The sequence below is a fragment of the Rhinichthys klamathensis genome, unplaced genomic scaffold, assembly GCF_029890125.1.
Source record: "Rhinichthys klamathensis goyatoka isolate OS25496 unplaced genomic scaffold, OSU_Roscu_1.1 h1tg000204l_1, whole genome shotgun sequence".
Taxonomy (NCBI): Eukaryota; Metazoa; Chordata; class Actinopteri; order Cypriniformes; family Leuciscidae; genus Rhinichthys; species Rhinichthys klamathensis.
The window spans coordinates 902,501-919,770 of record NW_026606729.1 but is presented as its reverse complement, the minus strand read 5'-3'; the positions used below and the strand labels follow the sequence as shown (position 1 = coordinate 919,770).

The 17,270-nt window shown below is 34.6% G+C and overlaps 2 protein-coding genes across 4 annotated transcripts in view; one reads left to right on the top strand and one right to left on the bottom strand.

The window, feature by feature from the left end:
• Positions 1 to 17,270, top strand: part of LOC130096656 (putative uncharacterized protein MYH16) — a 329,204-nt gene that overhangs the window by 20,180 nt on the left and 291,754 nt on the right. The gene's annotated exons all lie outside the window — the stretch shown is intronic.
• The window catches only part of gas7b (growth arrest-specific 7b), a 62,513-nt gene continuing 45,793 nt past the window's right edge, over positions 551 to 17,270 (bottom strand). For all 3 annotated transcript variants that reach the window (XM_056263256.1, XM_056263255.1, XM_056263257.1), the window contains 6 exons: positions 15,226 to 15,304; positions 14,081 to 14,209; positions 3,951 to 4,074; positions 2,995 to 3,074; positions 1,722 to 1,820; positions 551 to 1,285 (listed from right to left, as the gene is read on the bottom strand). In XM_056263256.1, the coding sequence (XP_056119231.1) occupies positions 1,172 to 1,285; positions 1,722 to 1,820; positions 2,995 to 3,074; positions 3,951 to 4,074; positions 14,081 to 14,209; positions 15,226 to 15,304 (625 nt within the window). In that variant the 3' untranslated portion in view covers positions 551 to 1,171. The remainder of the gene's footprint in view (positions 1,286 to 1,721; positions 1,821 to 2,994; positions 3,075 to 3,950; positions 4,075 to 14,080; positions 14,210 to 15,225; positions 15,305 to 17,270) is intronic.

Here is a 17,270-nt window from a genome sequence, read left to right as displayed (position 1 = left end):
CTGACTATTTCGCAATTCTGACTTTATTTCTCGTAATTCTGACTTTATTTCGCAATTCTGACTTTATTTCGCAATTCTGACTATTTCTCGTAATTCTGACTTTATTTTTCGTAATTCTGACTTTATTTTTCGTAATTCTGACTTTATTTTTCGTAATTCTGACTTTATATCTCGATATTCTGACTGCAATAACTTAAAAGTTTATAACTCACAATTCTGAGTAAAAAAGTCAGAATTGTAAGATAAACTCACAGTTCTGACTTTATATCTCGATATTCTGATTTCATTTCTCTGAATTCTGACTTTATTTCTTGCAATTCTGACTTTATATCTCGATATTCTGACTGCAATAACTTTTAAAAGTTTATAACTCACAATTCTGAGTAAAAAAAGTCAGAATTGCTAGATATAAACTCACAGTTCCGACTTTATATCTTGAGTTTTTGTCACACAATTCAGACTTTTTTTTGCTTGTAATTCTGAGTTTATATCTCGCCATTCTAATGGCGGAATCGCAAGAAAAGTCAGAATTGTGATATAAAACATTGCAATATCATGTTTTATTCCGTGGTGGGAACGATTGTTCGTTCATATTTCCTGCAAAAGCTGCATCATGAAATCAACACTTTACTGGTTAATCCATGTTTCTGGTCTTACTGTGAATGATTCATACAGTTATTACAACAAAGGACAAAAGTATCAATTCATCAAAGTGTAATGAGTCGCTCCACTTCTGGATCCGCTTTCCTTTTCCACGTCCGTCCTGGGAAATCCCACTTTACAACTCCTCAAATCCTCATCAAATCTGCATTCTCACTGTTTTGAATATGTCATGGCATTATGCGAGTTATAGATGTGCAGTTCATGTCAACTGGAAGCGATGGCTTTGATTAGTCACAGAATTAAATCAGTAGCAGCATTTATATATTAGTTCTGTTCCGAACAGATCAGACACTGTTCAATGCTAATGTTGTGATTGCATCAGTAGATCCTGACAGACACATCGGTTCTCCTGAGTGAAGTCCTGATACAGATATTTACACTTGTTCTCCTCGAGCCTCCGCTGGGTTAGAGACGTGATCGTCCTCTTGTTTCGGCTGTAGCTCGGCCGGTCCTCTCTCTCCGCTGAGTCGATCTGCAGTGTTATCTCTCTCTCTCTCTCTGGATATCCTCAGACCTCCATGTCGGCCGGCCTCAGCTCTCCTGTTTTGTGTTCTTTCACCCACAGTTCTCGGTCTCTGGCGGGATCGACGCTCCGCAGGAGTTTATCCACCGGCTCTACAGTCTGGATGTGGAACGCCACGGTGTTATTACATGTGAATTAATCAAATTAACCATCAATATTACAGAAGTGAATCAATCAACACTAACTTTATCTGGACAATAACTTTATTCTAGAGCTGCTGTAAAGCCTAAACACACTGTTACTGTAATCTCCTGTTATCACTGTAAAGCTGCTGTGAAACTCTATACTGTTAAAGCGCTGTATAAATGAAGGAGACTTACTTTGAAAAGAAATGAATTACAATATTGCATTACTCTCTTAAAAAGTAACTAATGCAAACTAATTGCATTACTTAGTTACTTTTTTTAAGAAAAGTAATCTGATTACGTAACTCAAGTTACTTGTGATGAGTTACATACACTGGTTATTCCTCTTGATCTGCATTAGACCTCCTGAATGTGTGTGAACGTGTGTGAACGTGTGTGTCTGCACTCACGCCCTGGTTGAACATGTCGGTCTCGTGGCGTAGCGTTGTGTACTGACACAGATGTTGTCTGATCATCTCCACGCGCTCCACCTCCAGACGCTCCAGCTCCTGACCAACACACAACATTATACAATTACACACACTCGTCAACATGTGAAGTGCATCTAAAAAGTTCATCAAAGTTGTCCTTAGACAAGAACGGCTTCAAAATTCATGTATAACTTTGATGAATTAACCATTTGATTCAATTTACTTTAGTAAGGCAACCTAATACCATTTGAAGTGGATCAAAACCTTGTGTACATACATGTTGTTCCATTTTAAACCGCCTCTGATGCTATTTTAAACGTTCCTAATGTTGTTTTAGCGTCTCCTCTAACAGGTTTACATCATTCCAGCTCAGAAACACTGATTTCCTCATAATCTCCACTGCAGCTTCAGCTCTTTCCTCTCAGTGTCTGAAACGCTTCCATCGAAGACTCAGTCTCTCTAAGCCCCGCCTCTCTGAGAGCTGCTCTGCTCTGATTGGTCAGAACGCTCATTATCATATCTGAATCTCAGCTCTTGATCACAGTGATACGAACAGTAACGATGGCGTGGGTTTCACCGTCTCAATCTCAGAAAACAGCGTCTTCTCGACACGAACAACACGAGCCGAACTCTCCCAGTCTCAGATACACTACAGTGTTTGAGGGCGGAGCTAAGAGACGCTGCTCAGCCAATCAAGGCCAGAGGCGGGCATTATGCTAATGAGTTACAAACCCGCCATGTTTGTAAAATGTCCCGCCCCTTTCCATAACCGCCAGTTTCAACACACTACTAACTCAACCAGGCCCCGCCCCTTTATTCTGCACATTAATTATTATAATGAGGAATATTGAGACGTGTTCGTTCCCGGGAGAAACTCAAGACTACAATGGAGGTGTTTCAGGAGTTCAGAAACACTGACTCTGATATAGAGAAGAACTGGAGCTTCTTCATGATCACACAGCAACATCACACACACTGAATCATAGGTCCTCTTTAACATGTGTAGTTACACTGTTAACTTTAACTCTAGCCCAACCATTACCCCAAAACCCAACTCTAACCCATACAATTATTACATCATGATCTGAGAGAATCTCTATTATTTGCTTTATTTGACACTTTAATTCAGAAACATTAAACATAACTAAACAGATCACTTCAGTCAGAAGTGTGTGTGTGTTCAGTGTGTCTGTGAGGATCTGCATCACAGATGTGTGTGTGTGTTCAGTGTGTGTGTGTTTCTCAGTCTTACCAGGCTGCTGGTGACCATCTCCTCAAACCACTTGGACTGGGACTGATTGTAGAGGTCGACACATCGCATCAGCTCGTCTCCTGAGATCAGAGCAGGAGTTACACACTCGTCAAGGTTATTACACACACACTCATCAAGGTTATCACACACACACACACACACACACACACACACACACACACACACACACACACACACACACACACACACACACACACACACTCATCAAGGTTATCACACACACACACACACACACACACACACACACACACACACACTCACACACACACACACACTCATCAAGGTTATCACACACACACACACACACACACACACACACACACACACACACACACACACACACACACACACTCATCAAGGTTATCACACACACACACACACACACACACACACTCATCAAGGTTATCACATTTATGCAGAACAGAACTGCATTACACACTTCTCTATAACAGCGTTACCACAGTCTGACACTAGATGTCAGCGAACACACACTTTCCTCTCCGACTCGAGGATGGCGGTGTTCTGTTCACAATAGAATGTTTGCTTTCTACTTCCTGAACACTCTCAGTATACACTTGATGAGCGTTCTAGTTTAGAAATAGTATGTGAAAATGTAGACATTTCCCTCAAAGATAAACATTGTAAACACTGTAAAGAGGGATCAGTTGACTTAAATTATTAAGTAAATAAACTTCATGCTTAATCAAAAAAATTAAATAATGTGGAATTGTCAAGTTCACAAAACTTAATTAAACTTATCATAACTTAACTTTCTTCAATTAAGCATTAAGTTTTTAAGTAAGTGACCGGATCCCTCTTCACAGGGATGGCACTGTAAAGGCCGCATATAAGGAAGCGGGTCATGTGATAGTTGTGTCCTTCACTGTGATTGGTTGGCCAGATGTGAGGTTTGTGGTGTTGATGAAGAAACTGACCGGCCTGTGTGGATTTTCTGCGCGCTTTCTTGATGTCCTCCTCCATTTTACTGCTGAGTTTGATCTCCAGCTGCTGGGTCTTCACTTCTAGATCCTTCTGCCGATCGGAGAGCGCTTTACGGGCCTTATAAAGCACGAAGAATATGAGAGATGAGATGTGTTTTATTCATACGGCATCTACAGATGTTCAGAGACATCTGGCATCGCACGTCGAGATCCAGACGCTCTGGAATAAATTAAACCTGTCGTTGTACGATGATGTGGACGGTTAAGGAACTTCACAGATAAATATCTTTTCTGCTTCATTTCTGATGATAAATTAACCTGATAATTCAATATCCTCCTAACAGTGGCATATTCAAATCTGGACAATTCAATTCATATCCGTTCTTTACATTATGCTGTTTCTGAAAGGGTTCAGTCTAGTTTCTCGGCTCACGTCAAACGCTGGAAACACTGATCACTGCACAGAAACACGGCCAGTTAAATCTGACATTAAGTATAATTGTGTTTTCTTGTAAAACGCATGGAAGCTTGTTTCCACCACAGAATAAAAATTAAAAGGAAATTGCCAGTGATAAAGTCAAAACTGTGAGAAATAAAGTCAGAATTGCAAGAAATAAAGTCCGAAAAAAGTCAGAATTGTGAGAAATAAAGTCAGAATTGCAAGAAATAAAGTCCGAAAAAAGTCAAAATTGAGAGAAATAAAGTCAGAATTGTGAGAAATAAAGTCGGAATTGTGAGAAATAAAGTCAGAATTGCAAGAAATAAAGTCCGAAAAAAGTCAAAATTGAGAGAAATAAAGTCAGAATTGTGAGAAATAAAGTCAGAATTGCAAGAAATAGTCAGAATAAAGTCAGAATTGTGAGAAATAAAGTCAGAATTGTGAGAAATAAAGTCAGAATTGCAAGAAATAGTCAGAATAAAGTCAGAATTGTGAGAAATAAAGTCAGAATTGTGAGAAATAAAGTCAGAATTGAGAGAAATAAAGTCAGAATTGAGAGAAATAAAGTCAGAATTGTGAGAAATAAAGTCAGAATTGAGAGAAATAAAGACAGAATTGCAAGAAATAAAGTCCGAAAAAAGTCAAAATTGAGAGAAATAAAGTCGGAATTGTGAGAAATAAAGTCAGAATTGCAAGAAATAGTCAGAATAAAGTCAGAATTGTGAGAAATAAAGTCAGAATTGTGAGAAATAAAGTCAGAATTGCAAGAAATAGTCAGAATAAAGTCAGAATTGTGAGAAATAAAGTCAGAATTGTGAGAAATAAAGTCAGAATTGAGAGAAATAAAGTCAGAATTGAGAGAAATAAAGTCAGAATTGTGAGAAATAAAGTCAGAATTGAGAGAAATAAAGTCAGAATTGAGAGAAATAAAGTCAGAATTGCAAGAAATAGTCAGAATAAAGTCAGAATTGTGAGAAATAAAGTCAGAATTGTGAGAAATAAAGTCAGAATTGAGAGAAATAAAGTCAGAATTGCAAGAAATAAAGTCCGAAAAAAGTCAAAATTGTGAGAAATAAAGTCAGAATTGCAAGAAATAGTCAGAATAAAGTCAGAATTGTGAGAAATAAAGTCAGAATTGTGAGAAATAAAGTCAGAATTGAGAGAAATAAAGTCAGAATTGAGAGAAATAAAGTCAGAATTGCAAGAAATAGTCAGAATAAAGTCAGAATTGTGAGAAATAAAGTCAGAATTGAGAGAAATAAAGTCAGAATTGAGAGAAATAAAGTCAGAATTGCAAGAAATAGTCAAAATAAAGTCAGAATTGTGAGAAATAAAGTCAGAATTGAGAGAAATAAAGTCAGAATTGAGAGAAATAAAGTCAGAATTGCAAGAAATAGTCAGAATAAAGTCAGAATTGTGAGAAATAAAGTCAGAATTGAGAGAAATAAAGTCAGAATTGCAAGAAATAAAGTCCGAAAAAAGTCAAAATTGAGAGAAATAAAGTCAGAATTGTGAGAAATAAAGTCGGAATTGTGAGAAATAAAGTCAGAATTGCAAGAAATAGTCAGAATAAAGTCAGAATTGTGAGAAATAAAGTCAGAATTGTGAGAAATAAAGTCAGAATTGCAAGAAATAGTCAGAATAAAGTCAGAATTGTGAGAAATAAAGTCAGAATTGAGAGAAATAAAGTCAGAATTGTGAGAAATAAAGTCAGAATTGAGAGAAATAAAGTCAGAATTGCAAGAAATAGTCAGAATAAAGTCAGAATTGTGAGAAATAAAGTCAGAATTGAGAGAAATAAAGTCAGAATTGCAAGAAATAAAGTCCGAAAAAAGTCAGAATTGTGAGAAAGTCAGAATTGTGAGAAATAAAGTCAGAATTGTGAGAAATAAAGTCAGAATTGTTAGAAATAAAGTCAGAATTGCGAGAAATAAAGTCCGAAAAAAGTCAGAATTGCGAGAAATAAAGTCAGAATTACGAGAAATAAAGTCAGAATTACGAGAAATAAAGTCAGAATTGTGAGAAATAAAGTCAGAATTGTGAGAAATAAAGTCAGTATTGTGAGAAATAAAGTCAGAATTGCAAGAAATAAAGTCTGAAAAAAGTCAGAATTGCGAGAAATAAAGTCAGAATTACGAGAAATAAAGTCAGAATTACGAGAAATAAAGTCAGAATTGTGAGAAATAAAGTCAGAATTGTGAGAAATAAAGTCAGTATTGTGAGAAATAAAGTCAGAATTGTGAGAAATAAAGTCAGAATTGTGAGAAATAAAGTCAGAATTACGAGAAATAAAGTCAGAATTACGAGAAATAAAGTCAGAATTGTGAGAAATAAAGTCAGAATTGTGAGAAATAAAGTCAGAATTGCGAGAAATAAAGTCAGAATTACGAGAAATAAAGTCAGAATTGTGAGAAAAAAATCAGTAATGCGATAAATGCAGAATTGCGAGATCGTGGCTATTACCTTTTTGAGAAAAATAAAGTCAGAATTGCGAGAAATAAAGTCAGAATTACGAGAAATAAAGTCAGAATTGCGAGAAAATAGTCAGAATTGCGAGAAATAAAGTCAGAATTACGAGAAATAAAGTCAGAATTACGAGAAATAAAGTCAGAATTACGAGAAATAAAGTCAGAATTGTGAGAAATAAAGTCAGAATTGTGAGAAATAAAGTCAGAATTGAGAGAAATAAAGTCAGAATTGCAAGAAATAAAGTCCGAAAAAAGTCAGAATTGTGAGAAATAGTCAGAATTGTGAGAAATAAAGTCAGAATTGTGAGAAATAAAGTCAGAATTGTGAGAAATAAAGTCAGAATTGTGAGAAATAAAGTCAGAATTGTGAGAAATAAAGTCAGAATTGTGAGAAATAAAGTCAGTATTGTGAGAAATAAAGTCAAAATTGTGAGAAATAAAGTCAAAATTGCGAGAAATAAAGTCCGAAAAAAGTCAGAATTGTGAGAAATAAAGTCAGAATTGTGAGAAATAAAGTCAGAATTGTGAGAAATAAAGTCAGAATTACGAGAAATAAAGTCAGAATTACGAGAAATAAAGTCAGAATTGTGAGAAATAAAGTCAGAATTGTGAGAAATAAAGTCAGAATTGTGAGAAATAAAGTCAGAATTACGAGAAATAAAGTCAGAATTGTGAGAAATAAAGTCAGTATTGTGAGAAATAAAGTCAGAATTGCAAGAAATAAAGTCCGAAAAAAGTCAGAATTGTGAGAAATAAAGTCAGAATTGTGAGAAATAAAGTCAGAATTACGAGAAATAAAGTCAGAATTACGAGAAATAAAGTCAGAATTGTGAGAAATAAAGTCAGAATTGTGAGAAATAAAGTCAGAATTGTGAGAAATAAAGTCAGAATTGTGAGAAATAAAGTCAGAATTACGAGAAATAAAGTCAGAATTACGAGAAATAAAGTCAGAATTGTGAGAAATAAAGTCAGAATTGTGAGAAATAAAGTCAGATTTACGAGAAATAAAGTCAGAATTACGAGAAATAAAGTCAGAATTGTGAGAAATAAAGTCAGAATTGTGAGAAATAAAGTCAGAATTGCGAGAAATAAAGTCAGAATTACGAGAAATAAAGTCAGAATTGTGAGAAAAAATCAGTAATGCGATAAATGCAGAATTGCGAGATCGTGGCTATTACCTTTTTGAGAAAAATAAAGTCAGAATTACGAGAAATAAAGTCAGAATTACGAGAAATAAAGTCAGAATTACGAGAAATAAAGTCAGAATTGCGAGAAATAAAGTCAGAATTGCGAGAAATAAAGTCAGAATTACGAGAAATAAAGTCAGAATTACGAGAAATAAAGTCAGAATTGTGAGAAATAAAGTCAGAATTGTGAGAAATAAAGTCAGAATTGTGAGAAATAAAGTCAGAATTGTGAGAAATTAAGTCAGAATTGCGAGAAATAAAGTCAGAATTGCGAGAAATAAAGTCAGAATTACGAGAAATAAAGTCAGAATTGCGAGAAATAAAGTCAGAATTACGAGAAATAAAGTCAGAATTGTGAGAAATAAAGTCAGAATTACGAGAAATAAAGTCAGAATTACGAGAAATAAAGTCAGAATTGTGAGAAATAAAGTCAGAATTACGAGAAATAAAGTCAGAATTGTGAGAAATAAAGTCAGAATTGCGAGAAATAAAGTCAGAATTGCGAGAAATAAAGTCAGAATTACGAGAAATAAAGTCAGAATTACGAGAAATAAAGTCAGAATTGTGAGAAATAAAGTCAGAATTGCGAGAAATAAAGTCAGAATTGCGAGAAATAAAGTCAGAATTGTGAGAAATATAGTCAGAATTGTGAGAAATAAAGTCAGAATTGCGAGAAATAAAGTCAGAATTGCGAGAAATAAAGTCAGAATTGTGAGAAATAAAGTCAGAATTGTGAGAAATAAAGTCAGAATTGTGAGAAATAAAGTCAGAATTGTGAGAAATAAAGTCAGAATTGTGAGAAATAAAGTCAGAATTGTGAGAAATAAAGTCAGAATTACGAGAAATAAAGTCAGAATTGTGAGAAAAAAATCAGTAATGCGATAAATGCAGAATTGCGAGATCGTGGCTATTACCTTTTTGAGAAAAAGTCAGAATTGCGAGAAATAAAGTCAGAATTACGAGAAATAAAGTCAGAATTACGAGAAATAAAGTCAGAATTGCGAGAAATAAAGTCAGAATTGCGAGAAATAAAGTCAGAATTACGAGAAATAAAGTCAGAATTGTGAGAAATAAAGTCAGAATTAGAGAAATAAAGTCAGAATTACGAGAAATAAAGTCAGAATTACGAGAAATAAAGTCAGAATTGTGAGAAATAAAGTCAGAATTACGAGAAATAAAGTCAGAATTACGAGAAATAAAGTCAGAATTGTGAGAAAAAAATCAGTAATGCGATAAATGCAGAATTGCGAGATCATGGCTATTACCTTTTTGAGAAAAATAAAGTCAGAATTGCGAGAAATAAAGTCAGAATTACGAGAAATAAAGTCAGAATTACGAGAAATAAAGTCAGAATTACGAGAAATAAAGTCAGAATTGCGAGAAATAAAGTCAGAATTGTGAGAAATAAAGTCAGAATTGTGAGAAATAAAGTCAGAATTACGAGAAATAAAGTCAGAATTACGAGAAATAAAGTCAGAATTGTGAGAAATAAAGTCAGAATTGTGAGAAATAAAGTCAGATTTACGAGAAATAAAGTCAGAATTACGAGAAATAAAGTCAGAATTGTGAGAAATAAAGTCAGAATTGTGAGAAATAAAGTCAGAATTGCGAGAAATAAAGTCAGAATTACGAGAAATAAAGTCAGAATTGTGAGAAAAAATCAGTAATGCGATAAATGCAGAATTGCGAGATCGTGGCTATTACCTTTTTGAGAAAAATAAAGTCAGAATTACGAGAAATAAAGTCAGAATTACGAGAAATAAAGTCAGAATTACGAGAAATAAAGTCAGAATTGCGAGAAATAAAGTCAGAATTGCGAGAAATAAAGTCAGAATTACGAGAAATAAAGTCAGAATTACGAGAAATAAAGTCAGAATTGTGAGAAATAAAGTCAGAATTGTGAGAAATAAAGTCAGAATTGTGAGAAATAAAGTCAGAATTGTGAGAAATAAAGTCAGAATTGCGAGAAATAAAGTCAGAATTGCGAGAAATAAAGTCAGAATTACGAGAAATAAAGTCAGAATTGCGAGAAATAAAGTCAGAATTACGAGAAATAAAGTCAGAATTGTGAGAAATAAAGTCAGAATTACGAGAAATAAAGTCAGAATTACGAGAAATAAAGTCAGAATTGTGAGAAATAAAGTCAGAATTACGAGAAATAAAGTCAGAATTGTGAGAAATAAAGTCAGAATTGCGAGAAATAAAGTCAGAATTGCGAGAAATAAAGTCAGAATTACGAGAAATAAAGTCAGAATTACGAGAAATAAAGTCAGAATTGTGAGAAATAAAGTCAGAATTGCGAGAAATAAAGTCAGAATTGCGAGAAATAAAGTCAGAATTGTGAGAAATATAGTCAGAATTGTGAGAAATAAAGTCAGAATTGCGAGAAATAAAGTCAGAATTGCGAGAAATAAAGTCAGAATTGTGAGAAATAAAGTCAGAATTGTGAGAAATAAAGTCAGAATTGTGAGAAATAAAGTCAGAATTGTGAGAAATAAAGTCAGAATTGTGAGAAATAAAGTCAGAATTGTGAGAAATAAAGTCAGAATTACGAGAAATAAAGTCAGAATTGTGAGAAAAAAATCAGTAATGCGATAAATGCAGAATTGCGAGATCGTGGCTATTAGCTTTTTGAGAAAAAGTCAGAATTGCGAGAAATAAAGTCAGAATTACGAGAAATAAAGTCAGAATTACGAGAAATAAAGTCAGAATTGCGAGAAATAAAGTCAGAATTGCGAGAAATAAAGTCAGAATTGCGAGAAATAAAGTCAGAATTGTGAGAAATATAGTCAGAATTGTGAGAAATAAAGTCAGAATTGCGAGAAATAAAGTCAGAATTGCGAGAAATAAAGTCAGAATTGTGAGAAATAAAGTCAGAATTGCGAGAAATAAAGTCAGAATTGCGAGAAATAAAGTCAGAATTACGAGAAATAAAGTCAGAATTACGAGAAATAAAGTCAGAATTGTGAGAAATAAAGTCAGAATTGCGAGAAATAAAGTCAGAATTGCGAGAAATAAAGTCAGAATTGTGAGAAATATAGTCAGAATTGTGAGAAATAAAGTCAGAATTGCGAGAAATAAAGTCAGAATTGCGAGAAATAAAGTCAGAATTGTGAGAAATAAAGTCAGAATTGTGAGAAATAAAGTCAGAATTGTGAGAAATAAAGTCAGAATTGTGAGAAATAAAGTCAGAATTGTGAGAAATAAAGTCAGAATTGTGAGAAATAAAGTCAGAATTACGAGAAATAAAGTCAGAATTGTGAGAAAAAAATCAGTAATGCGATAAATGCAGAATTGCGAGATCGTGGCTATTACCTTTTTGAGAAAAAGTCAGAATTGCGAGAAATAAAGTCAGAATTACGAGAAATAAAGTCAGAATTACGAGAAATAAAGTCAGAATTGCGAGAAATAAAGTCAGAATTGCGAGAAATAAAGTCAGAATTACGAGAAATAAAGTCAGAATTGTGAGAAATAAAGTCAGAATTACGAGAAATAAAGTCAGAATTACGAGAAATAAAGTCAGAATTACGAGAAATAAAGTCAGAATTGTGAGAAATAAAGTCAGAATTACGAGAAATAAAGTCAGAATTACGAGAAATAAAGTCAGAATTGTGAGAAAAAAATCAGTAATGCGATAAATGCAGAATTGCGAGATCATGGCTATTACCTTTTTGAGAAAAATAAAGTCAGAATTGCGAGAAATAAAGTCAGAATTACGAGAAATAAAGTCAGAATTACGAGAAATAAAGTCTGAATTACGAGAAATAAAGTCAGAATTGCGAGAAATAAAGTCAGAATTACGAGAAATAAAGTCAGAATTGTGAGAAATAAAGTCAGAATTACGAGAAATAAAGTCAGAATTACGAGAAATAAAGTCAGAATTGTGAGAAATAAAGTCAGAATTACGAGAAATAAAGTCAGAATTGTGAGAAATAAAGTCAGAATTACGAGAAATAAAGTCAGAATTACGAGAAATAAAGTCAGAATTGTGAGAAATAAAGTCAGAATTGCGAGAAATAAAGTCAGAATTGTGAGAAATAAAGTCAGAATTGTGAGAAATAAAGTCAGAATTGTGAGAAATAAAGTCAGAATTGTGAGAAATAAAGTCAGAATTGCGAGAAATAAAGTCAGAATTGCGAGAAATAAAGTCAGAATTGTGAGAAATAAAGTCAGAATTGTGAGAAATAAAGTCAGAATTGTGAGAAATAAAGTCAGAATTACGAGAAATAAAGTCAGAATTACGAGAAATAAAGTCAGAATTGTGAGAAATAAAGTCAGAATTGTGAGAAATAAAGTCAGAATTGTGAGAAATAAAGTCAGAATTGCGAGAAATAAAGTCAGAATTACGAGAAATAAAGTCAGAATTGTGAGAAATAAAGTCAGAATTACGAGAAATAAAGTCAGAATTGTGAGAAATAAAGTCAGAATTGCGAGAAATAAAGTCAGAATTACGAGAAATAAAGTCAGAATTGTGAGAAATAAAGTCAGAATTACGAGAAATAAAGTCAGAATTACGAGAAATAAAGTCAGAATTGTGAGAAATAAAGTCAGAATTGCGAGAAATAAAGTCAGAATTGTGAGAAATAAAGTCAGAATTGTGAGAAATAAAGTCAGAATTGTGAGAAATAAAGTCAGAATTGTGAGAAATAAAGTCAGAATTGCGAGAAATAAAGTCAGAATTGCGAGAAATAAAGTCAGAATTGTGAGAAATAAAGTCAGAATTGTGAGAAATAAAGTCAGAATTGTGAGAAATAAAGTCAGAATTACGAGAAATAAAGTCAGAATTACGAGAAATAAAGTCAGAATTGTGAGAAATAAAGTCAGAATTGTGAGAAATAAAGTCAGAATTGTGAGAAATAAAGTCAGAATTGCGAGAAATAAAGTCAGAATTACGAGAAATAAAGTCAGAATTGTGAGAAATAAAGTCAGAATTACGAGAAATAAAGTCAGAATTGTGAGAAATAAAGTCAGAATTGTGAGAAATAAAGTCAGAATTGTGAGAAATAAAGTCAGAATTGTGAGAAATAAAGTCAGAATTACGAGAAATAAAGTCAGAATTACGAGAAATAAAGTCAGAATTGTGAGAAATAAAGTCAGAATTGTGAGAAATAAAGTCAGAATTGCGAGAAATAAAGTCAGAATTACGAGAAATAAAGTCAGAATTGTGAGAAAAAAATCAGTAATGCGATAAATGCAGAATTGCGAGATCGTGGCTATTACCTTTTTGAGAAAAATAAAGTCAGAATTGCGAGAAATAAAGTCAGAATTACGAGAAATAAAGTCAGAATTGCGAGAAATAAAGTCAGAATTGCGAGAAATAAAGTCAGAATTACGAGAAATAAAGTCAGAATTGTGAGAAATAAAGTCAGAATTACGAGAAATAAAGTCAGAATTACGAGAAATAAAGTCAGAATTGTGAGAAATAAAGTCAGAATTGTGAGAAATAAAGTCAGAATTACGAGAAATAAAGTCAGAATTACGAGAAATAAAGTCAGAATTACGAGAAATAAAGTCAGAATTGTGAGAAATAAAGTCAGAATTGTGAGAAATAAAGTCAGAATTGTGAGAAATAAAGTCAGAATTGCGAGAAATAAAGTCAGAATTACGAGAAATAAAGTCAGAATTGTGAGAAAAAAATCAGTAATGCGATAAATGCAGAATTGCGAGATCATGGCTATTACCTTTTTTTAATTCCGTGTCAGAAAGAAGCTTCCATAAAAACGTACTCCAATAATCTCTGCTTTATTTACAAATTGTAAACAGTATAGTACTAAATTTGCAGGTGTATATTCAAAGTCGGCGCGCTGCGATTGATCACAAGACATGCGAGGACCAATAGCGTTCGCCGATGAGGGAAGGCATTATTGAGCGCACTGTCCCTTTAAGAGACGGCGCCGGCTGAAGGGCCTCGTTCAGTAGCGGCTGCACGAGAAGGTCATGAGGTCATCCCTGTACCTTTAGAAGAGCTGAGCGGATCGTCTAAACTCACCACATATTCACTCACACACAGAGATATGAATGCTGTAATACCTTCTCCACGGCAGCGTATCGGCCGGCCAGCTGCTTCCTCAGGTCACACATGTGGTGGTCAAACTTCTTCATGTCTTTCTTGAAGTTCTCCCGAAATATCAGCAGAGGTTTCTCCACTTCACTCTGGAGCTGAAGAGGTTTCACACAGAGACCGTGTTAGAGAGAGAGAAAGACCCTCGTAACCCTCTGTGCTCGTCGCGTGGCGCTCAAAAATGACAGATTTTTTATTAAATGAAATGAATGTACTTTATTTTAGTTTGATAATGTTTTTTATTTCATATTTTTTTATAATAAATTATATTTACGCTGTATTTATAATCCATTTATTCACTTTTTGAGCTTAGACCTGAAAATGTAATGTCCAGCTTAAACTGGTAAATCTTGAACGCTTTAGAGCGACAGACTGGAGTTTGATCTCTTCTCACAGACGACACTCGGCAGATTATTGCTGAAGTGAGAAAAGGTTTAAAAAGGGAACTTAAAAAAAGTAACAGAGTTTTAAGTGTATTGTTATTAAAAATGCACAAAAATACTATTTCAATTTTTAATATGAAATCTATCACGTTTTACTCTAAAACTGCAAGTAAACCAAAGCCATAAATCTACCAAGTGTGTGTTCCGCATGTGAGTCTGATCTCTCAGTAAAGGAGCGTTCAGTGAGAGTGTGTTCGGCTGCAGTTCCACACGCTTCCACTAGAGGAAACTCTCCATTCATTTCCAATGCGTCATTCCTGACCGCGAGGAGCACAAGTGTGTGTGACTGTTGCTTCAGGACCATTTCACCTGTTCAGATCATGTCCATGATGTGTGTGTGTGTTCATACAGCAAGTGCCAAAACCTTTACCAAGTTTCGTACAATTCCGATGAAGTAAAAAAATAATAAAAAAAAAAAAAAAAAAAAATAAACTTTTTCTGTCAAAAATGGCCGTCGAGCGCCAGAGGGTTTGTTGTTTTAGTTTGTATCGTCTGTTAGTGATGCGTAACCTGTAGTGTGTGTGTGACATCTGCTCTCATAGATTCATGCGAGAGTAAAGCATTCCTTCAGTCCAGCTGTGAGACTCAGGAAAACTCTCTCTAGTGTGTGTGTGTGTGTGTATGTGTGTGAGAGAGAGTGTGTGTGTGTGTGTGTGTGTGTTCAGTTTTACCTTAGAGGAGAACTTGAGATGCACTTCGGCCTCGTCTGACAGGCTTTTCTTCAGCTGAACCCAAGCTGAGCCGAGTGTGCTGAGAATACAACATCACAGAACTGAGGTATAGATGTGTGTGTAGAGTGTAAATCAGCTGTTCTCTATGTGAATATACAGTAAAGTGTCATTTATTCCTGTGATCAAAGCTGAATTTTCAGCATCATTACTCCAGTCTTCAGTGTCACATGATCCTTCAGAAATCACTCTAATATGAGGATCTGATGCTCAAGACACATTTATGATTATTATCAATGTTGAAACTGTTATTTATAATCAAATAAACACAGCCTTGGTGAGCAGAAGAGACTCTTTTAAAAACATTAAAAACCTTACGATCCCAAACTTTACAACGGCAGCGTATACACACACACACACACACACACACACACACACACACACACACACACACACACACACACACACACACACACGCACACACACACACACACACACACACACACACACACACACACACACACACACACACACACACACACACACACACACGCACACACACACACACACACACACACACACACACGCACACACACACCTGTATAAAATGCACTTATATAATTTACTGTGATATTAAAGCTGTATTGGAAAAGTTTATTTAATCAATGTTTTGTTGGCATAACTCTTCCTGATGTTCTCTCTCAGAGCGCTGCGTATGAATGCTGGAGTTATGCTCATAATCGGAGGCTGTCGGCCTCATTCCTGGGATGTCTGGGATGTTTGTGAGCCGCTCTCCGTCGGGATTCAGAGGAGCACCTCGGATTAAAGCCGCGAGTGGAGGCGACTCTACAAGACTCTATATCAACTCTTTCTCACCGCTAATAAGAGAAGATCATCATTCTGTATCAATCCACAAAAATACCCCTGATGTCTGATACATTCCTCCAAACCTGCATCTCGCATGCTTTACTGGTATAATATAGCTATTATAAATGCATATATTTTACATTTCATTCAATATCTATCTTTATATTTAATGTGAGCCACTAGTTCAACAAACTGCAATTGTTGCCTTTCTAGTTTAAAATGTAGTTATTTATTTAAAATCTACTTAAAATTGGGCGTTTTTATATATCGGTCGGTAAGATTTGCTCACCAAAGCTGCGTTTATTTGATCAAAAATACAGTAAAAACAGTGAAATGTTATTGTAATGTAAAATAACTGTTTTCTATGTGAATATACAGTAAAGTGTAATTTATTCCTGTGATCAAAGCTGTATTTTCAGCATCATTACTCCAGTCTTCAACTCTATTATCATGCATATTACTAGGATATTGGCTGTTTATTAGTACTTATAAAGCACATATTAATGCCTTATTCTGCATGATCATATTCTACATTCTTTAATCCTACAATACATAAACTTAACAACTACATTACTAACTATTAATAAGCAGTAATTAAGAGTTTATTGAGGTAAAAATCATAGTTAATAGTGAATATGTTCCCCATACTAAAGAATTACTGATTTTACTGTCACTTCTGATCTATTTAATGTGTCCTTGATGAATAAAAGTATTATTTTGTTTATTTTTTAAATCGTACCGACCCAAAACAGTTGTATATATACAACATTATACATATATATTATATAAACAGACAGCAAAATGATAAGTAATATGTTTAAAAACGCCATTCGCTATCGTTAAACACACGCATTGATTGCACACGATCATCTCCCGGTCATGTGATGTCAGAGGTCACGTGATACCAGAGGTCATGTGATGCCAGAGGTCATGTGATGCCAGAGGTCATGTGATGCCAGAGGTCATGTGATGTCAGAGGTCATGTGATACCAGAGGTCATGTGATGCCAGAGGTCACGTGATGCCAGAGGTCACATGATGCCAGAGGTCACGTGATGTCAGAGGTCATGCGATGCCAGAGGTCACGTGATGCCAGAGGTCATGTGATGTCAGAGGTCATGTGATACCAGAGGTCATGTGATGCCAGAGGTCACGTGATGCCAGAGGTCACGTGATGCCAGA